Consider the following 16,903-nt stretch of genomic DNA (forward strand, 5'->3'; position numbering starts at 1 on the left):
GGAAGCACTCTCTGTGCAGCACCCATAAGCTCTGGGGACGATGTCCCGCGGGCAGAGGCAGCAGTCACAACGCCTCTCACGGGAGGTGTTCAAGCGAACCCCGGATGTGTCGATCACCTGTGGGGATGGTGCAGAGCAGTGCTCATGACGCGGTCTGGGACCAGCAGCAGCAGCAGCAGCACCTGCGAACTTGCTAGAAACACAAACTCTTGGGCCCACCCAGAGACTCCGAATCAGAAACTCTGGAGGGCGGGACCCAGAAAGCTGTACTTTAATAAGCCTTGCAGGTGACTCTGGTTCCTGGCCAGAGACAATGGTCCCAAGGCTTTGGTGTATGTAATTAGGCGGCACTAGGTTATCTCCAATTTTAAAATTCTACGTTAGATTTGACCCTCTTTATACTATCAGCATGTACTTACTCTTCCTTGTTTCAAATCTCTCTCATTGAAATGCTCTTTACAACTCCCCTGAATTAATACTATTCATGGTTGATTGAAAGCACTGAGGATTAAAAGTATAATTTCTCTCTTCATAATTCATTTGACTGGGCTCTTTGATATAAGTCATGAGAAAGATAGTGTATTATTATTTTGGTTTCCTATTGACCTCTGCTGTTTGCTAGTTCATGATGAAAATTCATGAGATTCCTCTAAATGGGCTTATTTTCTATGCCTGAAGAGTGGGTTGATTCCCACTTTGGTTAAACACCAAGAAGCCTAACTCCTGGGGCTGACTTCCACCCATTAAGTATCAGACAGTCAATGTGACCCAGTGAATTTTCCACTAACTATCAAAAAGAAAAAGTTTGCCGGGAAAAATTCCAGAGCAATAACTCTAGAAAATAAAATCCTCTTTTTACTAGAGAAGGAAAAAACCTTTTCATCAACGAGGTTAATCTAGGCTGCCCCAGAGTTACTGACCCCAACATCCCAAACCAGAATAATACTGTTTAGCTTTTCCTGATGTGAACCGTGGCTCATACCGCTGACGGCCACAAAACAGCTCATGAGCACAATGAACTTGATTCGCAGGCCCTCCACAGTCACGGCATGTGTTCTAAACATAATGAAGAGTGCAAGGGAAGAGGCTGGGAGCAGACCAAAACAGTGAGACTCTGACCTACTTTTCTAATGAAAGCCCACATGTCTTTCCTGCTCTTGGCTTTCTCTCCTCTGTGCCCACTTGGTTAGGGGAAGGAGCGCAGTGCGGCGATTACTCTGAATTGGAGGGAGCCAAATCTCCTGTCATCTTCCCGTTTCGATGCAAGCATCCGTGCTCTCGTGCAAGATGACCTTCTGTGGCCCACCAGAGCCTCAAGCGCGTCCTCGGGAAAGTTCGCTAACCGCTCCTTCTCCACCCATTCTTCCCCGCTCCTCAGGCCACCAGCATCCCCAGGATGCACTCTTCCTGTCTAGAGCCCTGCCTTTTTGAACAAGAAGATACATGTCATTTTAGAAACTGCATAATACTGAAGAAAGTGGGCTCGAAGATTTGACAGACTCAAAATGACGGACTAATATCTCTGAGCCTCAGTTCCACATCCGTTCGACTGGAGTCCATGTCATAGAATCGCTGTCAGAATTAAGTAAGATCACATATATAAGGCACCGAGCATGGGTCTGGCATTTAGTACGTGCTCGATACACACTAGCCCCCAGCCTCTGCCCCTTCGGAAGTAGCTTCTTATACTCTTTGTCTAGGATGAGAGGCAACTCATGAGAAAAAAAAATAGTCTTTGATAACATACAGTTCACATTTTTGCCGTAATAGGTTTCTCCATACAATTGAGAGCTTAGTAAAAATAAAATAATCATTATTTGGAGAAAAAAAGATAAATCATAATAAACATTCATAACAGGGAGTTCAAGAATATTTATAGAGAGAACAATCTTTATAAAGTATAATGGAGTTGGTAGCTTCCCAAGAGGCCTCTGAAATTATATACAGAATTTTGCATAAAAATATATGTGTGCATATTTTCTGGACAGAGGGCCCGTAGCTTTCCCTAGACTCTCCAAAGAGTCTATATAAGGTTAAGAAGCATGCACACAAATGCTATTAAATATTCTTCCCGCTGATTCTGTCTTGTAATGACAAAGCACTTCATGTATTTTAGAGAACACATATGTCCTTGGTTTTGTCCTGGAACATGGGTGTTATTCACAAATAAACATTCTCCTCCTAGACAACCACACGGGGAAAAAGGAAGTCAATTGCTATGTTACATGTCCAAATGTGAAAAGATTTAGGAGCAAAGAACCACAGTCAAGGACATCAGCTGGAAGCTATGCCCTTTGGGGTCAACTGACAGAGGGGTTTCCTGCCTCTTTCCTGTGGACCCTGGGTTTGCCGACTGTCAGAGGAAAGCGGCCAACACCTGGTGCTTTTACAAAAGGATTTCCAAACAAACGCTGCCTGCTCATTTCCCTTGGAAAAGGGGCTAAATTGCCTATATTTGTTTATGTAACCTGCTCACCTGGACCCCAGTGGGGAGATTTCTTCAATATAGGGCAGTCAAAAGTATTGTGAATAATTGGGCAACTACCCTTGGATGGTAGCAATACAGACAAAATTGAAGCAAACTGGCAGGGTATTAAAAGAAAAAGTGAGGAGGATGGAATGTACAGCATGGTGACTACAGTTAATACGGCTGAATTGTACATGTGACAATTGCTAAGAGAGTAAATCTTAGGGTGCCTGGGTGGCTCAGTCTGTTAAGCGTCTGCCTTTGGCTCAGGTCATGATCTCAGGGTCCTGGGATCGAGTCCCATGTGGGGCTCCACACTCAGTGGGGGCCCTGCTTCTCCCTCTGCCCCTCCCCCTGCTTGTGTGCACGCTCTCTCTCAAATAAATAAATATAATCTTTAAAAAAAGAGAGAGGCAGTAAATCTTAAAAGTTCTCATCACAAGAAAAAAATTTCCATAGCTGTGTGGTGATGGATGTGAACTAGAATTAGTGCCGTGATCCTTTTGCAACATATACAAACGCAGAATCATCATGCGGTACACCTGAAGCTAACATAATGTTGTGTGTGAATCACACTTCAATGAAAAATATATACTGGTGAGGTCTCAGGGGAAAAAGCAGTAAAGTTGGGCAATACAGATGAGAAGGAATTTGGTTAAATACCTTCATAAGCCCCATAGTATCATTTTCTTATGGGAAAGGGGCTTTGTCCCCTAGATTGATAATAGGTATTTTAAATACTTTTGGAAAATAACATCATGTTGGGGCGCCTGTGTGGGTCAGTCGTTAAGCATCTGCCTTCGGCTCAGGGCGTGATCCCAGAGTCCTGGAATCAAGCCCCACATCAGGCTCCTCCGCTGTGAGCCTGCTTCTTCCTCTCCCACTCCCCCTGCTTGTGTTCGCTCTCTCGCTGGCTGTCTCTCTGTCAAATAAATAAATAAAATCTTTAAAAAAAGAGAAAGAAAATAACATCATATAGACAAGACGGCAACACGTAGCATAAAATACTAATGCAAACTGACAGCTCCAAGAGTTCCAATTCAACTCTATCCCTTCATAGTGAAGTGGCACTTGCCCAAATTTCTTAGAAAAGTTGCCCTCTTCACTAGTTACTCAGTGCTCTTTCTTCCTAAAATGATACATTCCCGAGCTTCAGTTTTCCCTGTGTGACTGACTTTCCCAGAGAAACTACACATGAACCAAGTCAACTCTCACACATTCTACACAGTTACCCCCTAAAAGCATGTGTTATATCCCTTCATGATATTGTTCTGTGCCCATGGAAGACCTTAAATACTAGCTCTCGAAGTATCTGGAACTACCAAATGCAGTGCCCGAGCAGCAGAGGAATCCAAGTTCGAGAGATTTCGGCTAAATGCCTCTACATTGTCCTCCCGCATGAAGGCGAACACGGCCCAGTCACTGGGAGAACCTTCACGGCATTTCACAGATTCAACCTGCCAGAGGGTTTTCTTTCGTTATTATTCAAAACTGCCAACTCTACACACCCACCAGATGCCTACTATCAAAAAGACAGAAAATAACATGTGTTGGAGAGGATGTGGGAAAACCGGAATCCTTGTGCGCTGTGAGTGGGACTGTAAAATGGCACAGCACTATGGAAGACAGTACGGAAGTTCCCCCCAAAATTAAAAATAGAACTACCAGACAATCCAGTAATTCCACTTTGAGGTATATGCCTAATAAATTGAAAGCAGGATCTCGAAGATCGTGTACACCATGTTAATATGAGCAGCACTATTCACAATGGCAAAGAGTGGGCGCAACCCAAGTGTCCTTCAACAAAACGTGGTCTATGCATACAATGGACTATTTTTCAGCCATGGAAAGGAAGGAAATCCTGTTCTATGCCACAGTATGGCTGACCCTGGAGGGCATTACACTAAGTGAAATAAGCCAGTCACAAAAAGACAAATATGGTGTGATTCCACTTACCTGAAGTACCTAGAGTAGTCAAACTCACAGAGGCAGAAAGGAAAATGCTAGTTGCAAGGGCCTGGAGGGGTGGAGGGGGGGTGCGTGGTCAGGGGCCAACAGGGAGCTGTTGTGGACTAGATACAGAATTTCAGTTTGGGAGGATAAAAAGGTTCTGGAGATTCGTTGCACAGCAATGTAAGTAAATGCAACACTGTTCAACTGCACTTAGAACTGGTTAAGATGATTAATTTAACGTTATATGCTTTTTTACCACAATTAAAAACTTTTTTAATTTTTAAGAATTGCTGACTCTAAGTTCTTCAAGGGCAGCGGCAACGTCTTAGACACCTTTAGGTTTCAGGCATCTTGCACAGCTGCCAGGAACATGGTGAGAACTCAAGACAAGCTTGTTGAACACTCAACATGGCGGTGGCTCAGCACATTGGCACACAGTTGGGCAGATGAAGAGGGAGTCTTTCAGGAGAATCCATCTTGAGATTGTTTTGGTGGGTGTGGCGGATATTCTCAGTGACCCATGTTTCGTGCCTTGGATTCATCTCTGGCTTCAGCCACAGCTATGGTGGACAGTGCCACATGCCCAGACAGCATTCCACCTCATACACCAAACAAACAGCAGGAAAAAAGAAGAGATAGAGTGCGGTCTCCCCGAGAAGAGTAGGTTGCTCACCAATGTCCAGTTCGAGAGAGGCGGCCACCCTCCCGGGTCCCTCAGAGCCACCCTCCTCACAGCCGGCCCTGACTGCCCATGTCAGAACAAACGAGATAACACGGTTCTCATACAACATTAAAAACAAAACAAAACCAAACAAAACCAAGTAGGGAGCCAAATGATTCATACCTGAATAATTTCTGCACTGAACAATGCTGGAAACCCTCACATAACAACCAGATTATTATTTCCTGGCAAATGTACAGAGGCCAAACAGGGCCATTCCCTTCCAGCTGTAGAGTGGAGACTGGATCTGGGGGAAGAATACAGAACAGCAGGGAGCTGGAACCAGGGGTGAACCATCAGTCACAACACAGTCCCTTAATAGAGCAGAGCTGCCAGATTTAGCAAATAAAAACACAGGATGCCCAGTTAAATCTGAATTTCAGATAAACAACAAAAGATTTTTTTTAGTGTGAGTATGTGCCAGAGATTGCACGGATATAACTGTCTATCTGAAATTCAAATTTAACCGAGCATCTTATATTTTATTTGGCAACCCAGGAAAAGGAGAAGATTTCTGTATTTGTAACCAGTCTTCTGGAACCAAGTTCTGCCTCCTAATCCCCCCTTCACAACCAAATAAGAGCTATACCCAACATCTGGCAAAATTAACCAACTTAAACCAGGAAAGTGTTGAAAACCTAGTTGCATCCTTTTTAAATTTTTTTTCAAGTCCTTTGCCCATATCTTCATTGGATTGTTTATCTTTTTTGGTTGAGTTGTAAGAATTCTTTATATATTCTGGACACCAGATGCTTAGACATAGAATTTGCAAATATTTTCCCTATTCTGGAGGTTGTCATTTTAGAGTGTATTTTAAAAGCACAAGCTGATACTCTTAAGCTTTCTCCTGTGTTCCTGAGTATAGGATCCCCTCAAAGATGAACCAGATACTGGGAGAAAATGAAGACAGTTATGATGGTCTCCTAGCTCTTGAAACTAAAATTTCCTTTTAATGTCAGGTTAGGACGACTTCACATGAGTCCATTGGTTTTGACAAAGATGAGGAGTTGAGATTACTTGGGAACTTCAGCTGCGAAGCTTGGAAATAGAGTCAGCAGCCCAGGACCAGAGTTTTAGGGAACAAAGAGGTAGGAATGGAGCTAAATAACACTTGAAAACAGGAAGGCAATCCTCTGGTTTCCACCCCGATGACTCTAATTTAATTGGCATGGCTAATAGATCTCCAAAAGCTCCCCAGTTGATCCTAATGTGCACTGATGTTCAGAACCCACTGAGCCAGGTCAAGTTGCTGTGTGAAACGGGCAGGATGAAAGTGGACAGTAAGCCAGACTTTGAAAGGCAGGAGCCTCTGCTTTCACTGTGGTGTGGGGAAGAATGAGGAAGAGCAGGAGAGGTCCAGGAAACAATGGCGGGAATCAGGGAAAAGAGAGAAGCTCTTTTGACCCCCAAAATGCACTGAATGATCATGTGTATCTTTTCCAAGAAAGATGGGATACCTAGTTTAAGGGGCTCAAGAATATACTAGAAAGATTACACCAACCCCACTGGGATGGCCTGCTGGTAGTTCTCCATTTCAAGTTCCATCTATGTTGATGAACAGAAGTTGCGTACGGGAAGAGGTTATTTTCCATCAACTGTGTGAGTAATCCTATGCTGGCCTGTATCCAATCGTAGAAACATGTTGGTGGAAAAGAGAAACGATACACATTTCAATAAGGATCAAAAGTATTCCAAGGGTCCCATGAAAGGGAAAGAACAATCTTACTTATTTTAAAAGATGTTTCTGTAGGGTCAGATCTTGACATAGTCAATGTCCCTAAAGTCAGCTAGTGAGTTCAAAGTAAGGGTTCCCAACATTTATAGAGCATCAGAATCACCTGGGGTGCTTTAAAAAATACATAAGAACTAGGAAGATCGGTAGGGGAAGAAAGGGATAAAGAAAGGGGGGGTAATCAGAAGGGGGAATGAAGCATGAGAGACTAAGCCTCTGAGAAACAAACTGAGGGCTTCAGAGGGGAGGGGGGTGGGGGAATGGGATAGGCTGGTGATGGGTAGTAAGGAGGGCACGTATTGCATGGTGCACTGGGTGTTACACGCAACTAATGAATCATCGAACTTTACATCAAAAACCAGGGATGTACTGTATGGTGACTAACATAATATAATAAAAAAACATTAAAAAAAATACAGCTATCTGAAGAGACACAGCACATGGATTAGTGGCTGCCTGGGGCTTGGGTGGGAACAGGGAGTGACTGCAAAGAGATACAAGGATCTTCTGGGTGATAGAAATGTTCTAACACTAGATTGTGGTGATGGCTGTACAGCTCTGCAAATTTACCAAAGATCAATGAATTATACACTTACAATGAGAAAATTTTATGGTATGTAAACTAAGCCTCAAAAAAACTGCTTTTAAAAAAAAAAAAAGCAAAGAGATAAAGGGGAAACTAGGAAGGTCATAGAACCATACCTATTTAGTGATAGAAAAATACGCCCCATTATTCTTTAGCTTTACAACAAAATAAACATGTCAAAGGCAATCATATATTTTTTGGTTTCTCATATAAATTCATAAGGGAGACACACCCAAAAAACAGCTTCCTAGGGCTTACCCTGAGAAATTCTCATTCGAGTGTTTGAGGTGGGACTCAGGCTTCTGTATTTTTTTTTTTTTAATCTCTCCAGGTGACTCAAGGGTATAGCTGGGTTTAAGTGTCATTCATGTAAAGCAAAAGGGGATAAAACAGGCAAGGCACCTTATTTCTTACTTTATCTCATTCTATTTTATTCTCAGCTGTCAGGGATCTGATCATAAATAAACATTTTCTGCCAAAAACAACTTGGAATCATGGAAAGGGCAGTCATTTAGGTGCCCTGCAACATCAGGAAGTTCAAGATTTTAACACAGAAAGTGAAATAACCAGCCTTGAACCAACCACATACATAGAATATCGATCTCGGCATACACCTTCAGAAGCTCACACGTCCCATGATGTTCCAGGAAAGTTTTAGTTTCAGACACTCTATCCCGCTGAGCTCTTAAATCACCAAAATGTTTTAGCGGGGAGAGGAACTGGGGGTGGGGGAGGACAAAAGAGAGAGGGAATCTTGTGTTTCACTGGAAACCAATTTATATATCGTTTAGATTTCGAACCGTGTACGTGAGTTAAATATTTTAGTAATGCAGTAAGTACAAAGCTTTGACTTCCAAATTACACCTCACAGAAGCAGCTTTTACACTGAGAAAGAGCCCATGAATTTATGCTGCAATGGTTCAGGGCCCGACCCCGATATACCAGACAACTAAACTGATCAAAAGCAGGTTCTTTGCTTTGAGCCTTTCTTTTCGTTCTTACACAACTAGGGAGAGATGTGGAATGTGAACTCACACCCTAAGGATTTTACAATCTTCTGTGTACTCAGTTCAGTGGGTAAGAGCATGAAGTTGGAGTCAGATAGCTCTGTGCTCTGATTCTGTTTCTAACAATAATTAAATATGAGTCCTTGTTCCTAGTACTTAAACTCTGCAAACCTTAGCTTCTTCACAAATACAACGGGGATAAAAAGTACAACCCAAGAGGGCTGTTATAAAGACTGAATGAGATACAATACAGCAAGTTCTGAGTCTGGTACGGAGCACACAGTAATCCCAATCCAGAAGTGCATCCCTAAGGATGCAAACGGGTCCAGCGGTCAGAGATTTGTTTTGAGAAATTCCAGAAGTCTGATCTCTTAGCGGCAGCCAGATCTAGGAGAGGAATGTACTGGCATAGGTCCACATTCACACGATTACAGCTCATGTTCTGGTGCAAGCCCAATTCTGTTTTGATCTCTACCCTGGGTTTCTTTTGGTAGCACGCAATAGTGTCCAGACAAACATCACAACCTCCTGTGCCTCTTGATGCTGGGGCTGCCATTTTGCAGGGAGAGTAACAGCTGAGCGCTGAAGGACAGCAATGAGCAGCCGAAAGGGAATCGGTCCACTGCACCTGGCTTGGATACACACTTGTGAAATCTCCATGCTTTGGAAGGCAGTATATCCGCTTTGGTACAAAAAAACTAGGAAAACAACTTTCTTAAAAATAAACACATCCCATGAGATCAATGGTCTGGAAAAATTCCTCTGAGATTCTCACAGGCCCAGAATACAAACAGTAAACAACTTTTCGGCTAACAATCATTAATTCATACAGCCTCCAAATATAACACACGCACACACAACACAACTCATACACATACATCCCTGAAGAGTCGCGGTGGTTCTGAAAATGAGGCAAAGTGCACACATTTCGTTACTGCAGCAGGACCACCTGAGATCCCAAAAACTCGTAGGGAATCTTCTTCCTCCTGAAAACATCCCTCGTTCACACGGCTGTACATAGGAGAATTTCCCTAGAGATTATGATTAGGAAGAAATGAAATTCTGAAACATCCTTTGTTATTAGTTTGGGTGTGTATTTCTTTTTCTTTCCTAATTTGCAAGCACGTAATTAGCTATCTACTGTTTAAAAGGCATTGTGTTAAATACCGTAAGGAGACAAAGTAATCAGACACAGAAGTGCCTTCCCAATCACTTAGGCTCTAATAGGGGAGATAAGATTTGCACAAGAAAAGTCAATATAAGATGATAATGGTAATAATGATAATAATAATAATAATAATAATGATAATACTTCGTTATTGAGCCCTTACTCTGAGCCGGGCATTTCACGTGCACACACACTTCCCAATTACCCTCTGAAAGAGTTACTGTCCCTGCTTTACAGTGCAAGAAGAGTCTTCCAAGGCCTAGGTCATTTTTTTCAGGGGTCTAGCTAAGAGCTGAAATAAAATGCATGAACCACACACACGGTGGCCTCTAGGACGTAAGAATGGTGTGCTGTATCTCACACCATTTCTAAAAGTCAGGTGTTATACGCAAGTAATAAATCATGGAACTTTACATCAATAAATAAATAAATAAATAAATAAAAATTTAAAAAGTCAGATACCTTGATGGTATTTTTAATTTTTCAATGTGATCTAGATTGAGAGTATCAATCTCAGTGTTGGGAATGACCACATAACAAAAGACCTGAGTCCCCCACAGAACCAGGACACACTCCAGTCTCTGAGATGAAACGCCTTGTCCTGTGGACAGTCACGAACGGAACTGCGTGCGGGCAAGAGGAAAGCACATCTTCTGCACGGCTCAATCTTCCACACAGCTCAATCTTCCACACACCAGCCCTGGGTCCTGAGTATTTTCACATTATCTTAAATAACAGCGTTCTCTTTTCCCCTCTTCAAGTCATGTCTCTACTCTCCTCTCAATCTCATTCCTAAATATTCTCGGCCAAGCAGTCTTCTTGGGATCCTCCAGACTCTGCTTGTGGCCACAAGGGCTGAATTCAGATTCTGCAAATTCACTTACTGCTCAGCCGTTCCCGGACCTCAATGTCACAGATACCCGAAATCGAGAGATTCTAATCCTGGTGCAACTTTCTGACACATCTGTCTCAGTCTACTTAGGGTGAGGCCCAACACCCATGAACATTTCCTATAAATTATCAGCTGAAATTAATATAGTAATTAAGAGTAGATTGTATGGAATTTATCATTACCATTGCAACAAACAGAGTGCGATTTTAAAAATCAGAATTTGAGAAAAACCTAAACAGTGGTCCTGGTAATAAACCAAAATGTCCCCACCCTCAATCAAATGTACAGTACACAGTTTTCACCATTTAATTTTAGAAGGAGTCTCACATCATTGAAATGTGTATGTTAGTGTTAAATGTTTAGTGTTTCAAAAATGGATTTTTAGAAAAATAACCCTGTAATCCCTCACCTCCTTGTATAAAAGCATTATTTTATAGAACTTTCTAATCTTTGGTCGACGTCACATTTAACAAACTTAACATATTTAACATTACAGAGTGTTTACAAGAGTGGTTCCCCCCCATCACATGCTGCATTGTTTTCATAACCATATTTTACTAATCACGTTTGTGTGGCTGAATATTTAGGGTGACAGAACGTTTTTGCTACTACAAATGTTGCCAAACAGGGTCCCGTGTGTAACATTCCCAATATTTTAGATGCCTCACCTGGATTAGATGCCCAGAAGTAAGATTAGTATGTCAAATGACTTAAACATCTCTAAATCTTCGGATAGAACCAGCTTTAAAAAAAAAAAAACCAAAAACAGTACAGGGCACTGTCTTTGTTGTGTTGCTATCTTTCAGATTCTCACAACTCTCAGAGCCTTTGTTGAAGGGGTGCCATCTGTTTTATAGATTTCTGTAAAGCCAACGCCCCGCTCTGAGTTAGCACAGGACACCCGGCGATTGCACTCACCTTCCCCTCTCCCGCTGCCCTTCTGTCTGCTGTGCTGTAAGGGCAGCACCTCCAGTGACTCGATGCCAGACCTCTCCAGAATGTTCACTTCCACCATCAGCCTCCCCACCAGCTGCTGGGGCCGCACGCTGATAATGTGCTCATACTTCCCCAGCCGCCTCTGTAAGAGCTCTTCATAACTGAGGAGGAAGGCAGCTTTGTCCTTGCTGGGGATCACAACAGAGGCTCTGAACATATCAGTCCCCTTCTCCCTGTAAGGAAGAGAAAAGGGAATACAGGGTCAGTCAGAGAAAGCCAAGTTCCCTCAAATCCCCTCAGGGCCCTGGCCACTCTCTCAAGAAAGTCCTTAGAAGAAAAACTTCACGTTAGTATTGGGAAGAGAAGCAAAGGCCTGCGCTAGAGGAAGGTTACAAAGTTTCAAGGAGTACTGAAGAGTACAGAATTCAAAGACTGCTGAACTTTCCTGCCTCTCCCTGAGTCAGGCTTGAGGGGGCCAATGGGAAAGGGAATATTGAAATAGGTGAACTACTGGAAAAGAGAGTTTTGGGGTCAAGATATGAACTGCATTCTTCTCTTTACAGGAATGGCCAAATGAGCCTGACACCGGATATAACTTTAAAATGGCTAATATATTGGGTTTTTACACTTGGTAAAGTTTGGTGGATGTGGCTGGGGTAAGGATAAAGGATCGCAAAGAATATAAAAATACAAGCCATTCCAAATGTTTCAGTGCTTGGAGTGAAGGTTCTCTGATTCAAGATGGTAGACAGACCATAAAAGGGATGGTAAAGGATTAAACCAAAGGAATGAGTGGTAGGGGCAACCATCATTGGGTACGGCACTTCAAAACATTTCTGGAAGATAGGGAATTCAGTAGAGCAAGAACTCTACAGCTCAGACTGTGTAGGAAGGGACTGCAGTAAAGGATCAAGATGCAAATCATCTACAGAACGTCAGAGAGATGGCAGGCTCTGGCTTAGCATGAGATGTGAGTGGGAAGGGCATCAAATACAGGAAGGAGACCTCCATGTCCCTATATGAATAAGTAACTAAGATGACAGGCTTCCTACACTCCTCTTTCCCAGAGCTAAAAGAGACACAACTATTAAGATGGAAAAGCTTCACTAAAAGCTGGGAAGAATGACTGAAAAAAGACTAACACTTAAACCCATCATTGTAAACTCTCAAAACATCAGGTAGAGGAAACACAGAAAAAGAGTGGTGTTAGTCCACACTAGATGCATCATCAGCAATGCCAGATTTTATAAGACACTGGGGGCAACGTCTTCAAAGTTGAGACGATAAATTATTCTCAATCTTAAACTCTGTATACAGTCAAAATATTAATCAAGGTCTCAGAAAGTTTGCCTCTCATACATCCGTTCTAGGGAAATTACTTCAGAATATACTCCAGCAAAGTGAAAGTGAAAAAGAAAGAGGAAGATAAAGAATGTAAGGAGTAATAAAAGCAACCCAGAAGAAAATGAAAAGAAATTCCAGGGTAAACATTGATGACAAGGCTGCAAAGTAATGACAGTATTCCATGGACCTGGAGACACCATTCTTCCATGATTGACAGCTCTAAAATCAGGATGTGCCTCCCAATCAGTGATGCCTTCCAACTGCTGTTGGCAATAACATGGATGTCATTGCTTGCAGAAAAACTCGGTCATAGCTTTCATTTAGTCACCATTTCAAAAGAGTTATGTGTCTTGCTAGATGTTAATAGTGACAATTTAAGTTTTATCTCATAAGAAAAAAGAAAGACAATTAAAAACTCCAGGAAAAACAAATGCATATGTTGTGATCTAACTGAACTCAACTGTGGCATAATGATGAACAATTCATGAATTGTAATGAAACATAATCCTCATAAAACTCATCTGATAAAGACCATTTGGGATCCACCTGCAGTCCAACAAAATTAGGTTTTAATAAACTGCTGCAGTAAAGGAGACTACATAGCAAAGGCATCATGTAGAATCTGGCCAAACAAAGGAGGACACAGGGTAATATCACAGGATTGGGGGAAAAAGTGGAGTGTAGATAAGGTCAAATGAACCAGTGTTTGGAGGCTCGAAAAAAAGCAGGGCTGTGTGTAAAGTGGTTAGTATCAGCCTGGACTGAGAAGCAAACTCGAGGTTCTCTGTCCTTAGGAACTACAAAGTTAAGATAAATGTGGACTTTTGTGTCCAACAATGCCTTATCTGAAGCTGTGGACCTTGGCTGCTTTTTGCATCAAAGTAAACCCATGACTCACATCTTCCAGGCAAGAGTGAGATGTTCCATTCTCGCTAATAGGATTTCCAACAGCAAAGTTTCTGACAGTCTATGATTTTAAAGAACAAGCTTTCTCAAAACTATATCCTTTTTTTTAACTAACAAAAACAGGTTCACATGTTCACACCAACTTATCTGGATACCAAGATCATTTTTCTTCAAAGGGAACAGATCACTTTTCTTCAAATGAGCTAGTAAAGAGGGAAATAGAATCTTAGTATACCAAGTGACTCTGCAGTTAATGCCATTTATGTAATCGTTAAAACTCAAATACTGGTTATTGGTTTTCAATGTTTAGATTCAAGTTATAGACAAAACAAAGAAAATACATATCATTATAGATCAGAATTTAGATGTTGGTAATTCTGACAGTGCAAAAGTAAATGATCATGTAGAAAAAGATGGGCACTGGAAATGGGAAAGGAAAGGTTGGGTTTCAGTGAAGGAGAGGAAATTATCATTTAAGATAGTAGGGCTAGTCTAAGATGGTGTAACACGGCTTACATTGATGGAAGAAGAGATAAGAATATAAAACTGTGGAATGCAGATGGAAGGTGGGAGTGTTATACATATGCTAAATCCTCTTTCTTCACAGCAGAGAATCAACAGATAGTGTCAGATGTTTATCATGAAATTTTAAAAAAAACTAGAGTACTGTAAGTTTCAGAGTTAGGGATGTCACTGCAAAAAGAAACTACAGAAATATTAGAAGTGGATGTTTCTAGGAAGTGAGACCTGGAGAATGGGGATGGTAAAATGTTCCTTTTTATTATAAACCCTTTCCTGCTATATTGTTCACTATATGTATTCAATTACTTACTATATGACAACAATAAAAAGCAGATAAATCCTTGAAGGAAGGGAAGAGAAAAAGATGGGTAGGCAAAGGAACAGGAAATGTGGCCCTTTGCTGAAGTGGATTTTAATTCCTTAACTCAGTGGCACTTACCCATTATCTTCTGAGGTTTTATTCCTTTTCTCTTTTACTTTATCACCACTTTTCTTTTCTCTCCCTGTAATTTCTCCCTGATACACCTTGTCTCCAATGAGCCTGAAACACAAGAGACAGCTGTGTTACCAACTTGCAGTTCCAAGACAAATTCAAACGTGGCTCTCATAACCATGACAACCCTAGAAAATATTTTTATGTGACTCTTGGATATCCAGAAAGAAAGCATTCCAGACCAAGGCACTACTCTGGAATCATTCATTTCATTCTAGGGCAATTTTCAAAAGGTCTAAATAGTCAGGCCTGACCCATGGTGCCTCTGGGATTCTCCAGGAGGAAATCAGATCTGCTCAAACAAATTTCCATGAAGATTCACCAGCTTGAATCTTGCCCAGACCCAAAACAAAACCCCCAAATCCACCCTACTTTGAATGTCTTTACCTCCTAGTTCAGAATAAAAGAAAAAATACAGTTTACCTCATATATCATAGGGATCACACTATCTCATCATTGAGATCTCAGCTTAAACACTGCCTCTTTCTGAGCCACCTCCCTGATTTCTCCCCTAGACAAGCCCCTCTCGGTCTTCCTTGCCATCTTAAAGCACTCACTATGCTCTGAAACGATCTCATCTATTGATTTACTTATTTATTATTTCTCCCCACTGCAATTTCTGCAGCCAAACAACACTGTCTTTTTCATAGAAGTATACTGATCACTTTGAAGTGCTTCTGGCCCAGAGTGGGCACTCATTTGTGGAGGGAAGGGGAGAAAGACAGGAAAAAAGGGGGAATCAAAGGCAAGAGAAGACAGGAACAGAATAAAAGAAGAGATCGTGAAAAGGAGGGAAGGAAGAAGAAGGGATGGAAGGGAGAGAGAAAGGGAAGAAGGAAGGTAGAGAAGGGAGGAGAACGGGAAGGAGGGAGTCAATCTTCTGAGCCACATGCCATCTGCTGGGAGAAATTCTCATGCCCAAAGGCTGTGGAGCTCACAATTTCTCAGGCTCACCCCGGCCACCCCACACACATCTCCATTCCAGGGTCTCTGACCAGAGTGCTGCTTACATAGTGAAGTTGGTGATGAAAGCTGCAGCTGGAATCTGCATCTGAAACTCAATTTCTTGGTCCTTGGAAGCTCTATTCAGCATTCTACAGGAAACAGTAGTGAAGGCATAACGAGAAATAATGGTAGACTTCACTGAGAATTCCGTCATCAAGGGTTTGGTTTTCTGTTGGAATTAAAACATGTGGTATTTTCAGGGAAGTGTGACAGTGGGAATCAACCATTCTGGGGTGGGTGTGAGGCTCTGTTTTCATCAGAGAAAAAATCTTCAACTTGGGAGCCTTTGACATGTGATTCCTTTCGTCTTTCTTTGTCTGGTCCTGGCTTTCCCACTCACCACTCTCTCCACTCGTAAAACAACTGTGGTTAGACAACCAGCTCATGAGACAGACGCGCATCTTCTAACCTCACTTGAACAAATGGACACAGTTAAGATTTCCTATTTAACCGAGAATACACACTGTTGAGGTATTTTAACGAAGTGCCCGAATTTTAGAAGTGAGGTATGTGAGGTCTGTGATGCTTTTCTGTTATAAATTTTTAGATCACACTTACAGGATCATGAATCGATGAACACATCAGGGTACACCTAAAGAAATTCTCATATTTTCAAATTTAATTCAATATCCACTTAGAGAAACTAGATTCCAGAACTTTCCCATGGAGACTACAATCACATTACTGGAAAGTGGGAATGGATACTGAGCTCAAGACAGTATTTCCAGAAAAAGGAAAGTGTATGCTAATTAAATTTATCCCCTAAGCCTCTGGTAAGAACGGTTGCTACATGGAGCAGATTTAAAAGCTGGTTAAAACTTTTCAGTGTATTTCTAGCCTTCGCAACATTGCTCCATCCAATGGCAGCTGGCAGCAGACGCTGAAGAAGGTAGGAAGCCTTAATGAGGAAATCAGCAGAGCAGTTCCCTAACTCCAAGAACTGGCTGAACAACTTAGAGGCGCCGACTGAATGTTTGTGTCCCCTGCCACCCCCCAACAAATTCATGTGGTAAAGCCCTAATTCCCAATGTGGTGGTCCTTGGGATGGGCCTTTGGAGGTGAGTAGGCTTCGATGTGGTCATGAGGGCCTTCATGATGGGGTTAGTGCCCCACAAGAGAAGACACCAGAGAGCTTGTTCTTGCTCATGTGGACACAGAGAAAAGGCTGCAC

General features: G+C 42.0%; 1 protein-coding gene across 2 annotated transcripts in view; it reads right to left on the minus strand.

Moving 5' to 3' along the window:
• The window catches only part of ITIH5 (inter-alpha-trypsin inhibitor heavy chain 5), a 73,453-nt gene that overhangs the window by 36,747 nt on the left and 19,803 nt on the right, over positions 1 to 16,903 (minus strand). For both annotated transcript variants that reach the window (XM_011235340.3, XM_034644071.1), the window contains exons 3-5: positions 15,738 to 15,901; positions 14,674 to 14,775; positions 11,445 to 11,695 (exon numbers count right to left, since the gene is read on the minus strand). In XM_011235340.3, the coding sequence (XP_011233642.2) occupies positions 11,445 to 11,695; positions 14,674 to 14,775; positions 15,738 to 15,901 (517 nt within the window). The remainder of the gene's footprint in view (positions 1 to 11,444; positions 11,696 to 14,673; positions 14,776 to 15,737; positions 15,902 to 16,903) is intronic.

Source organism: Ailuropoda melanoleuca, chromosome 15 (assembly GCF_002007445.2).
Source record: "Ailuropoda melanoleuca isolate Jingjing chromosome 15, ASM200744v2, whole genome shotgun sequence".
In the NCBI taxonomy this organism is placed as follows: Eukaryota; Metazoa; Chordata; class Mammalia; order Carnivora; family Ursidae; genus Ailuropoda; species Ailuropoda melanoleuca.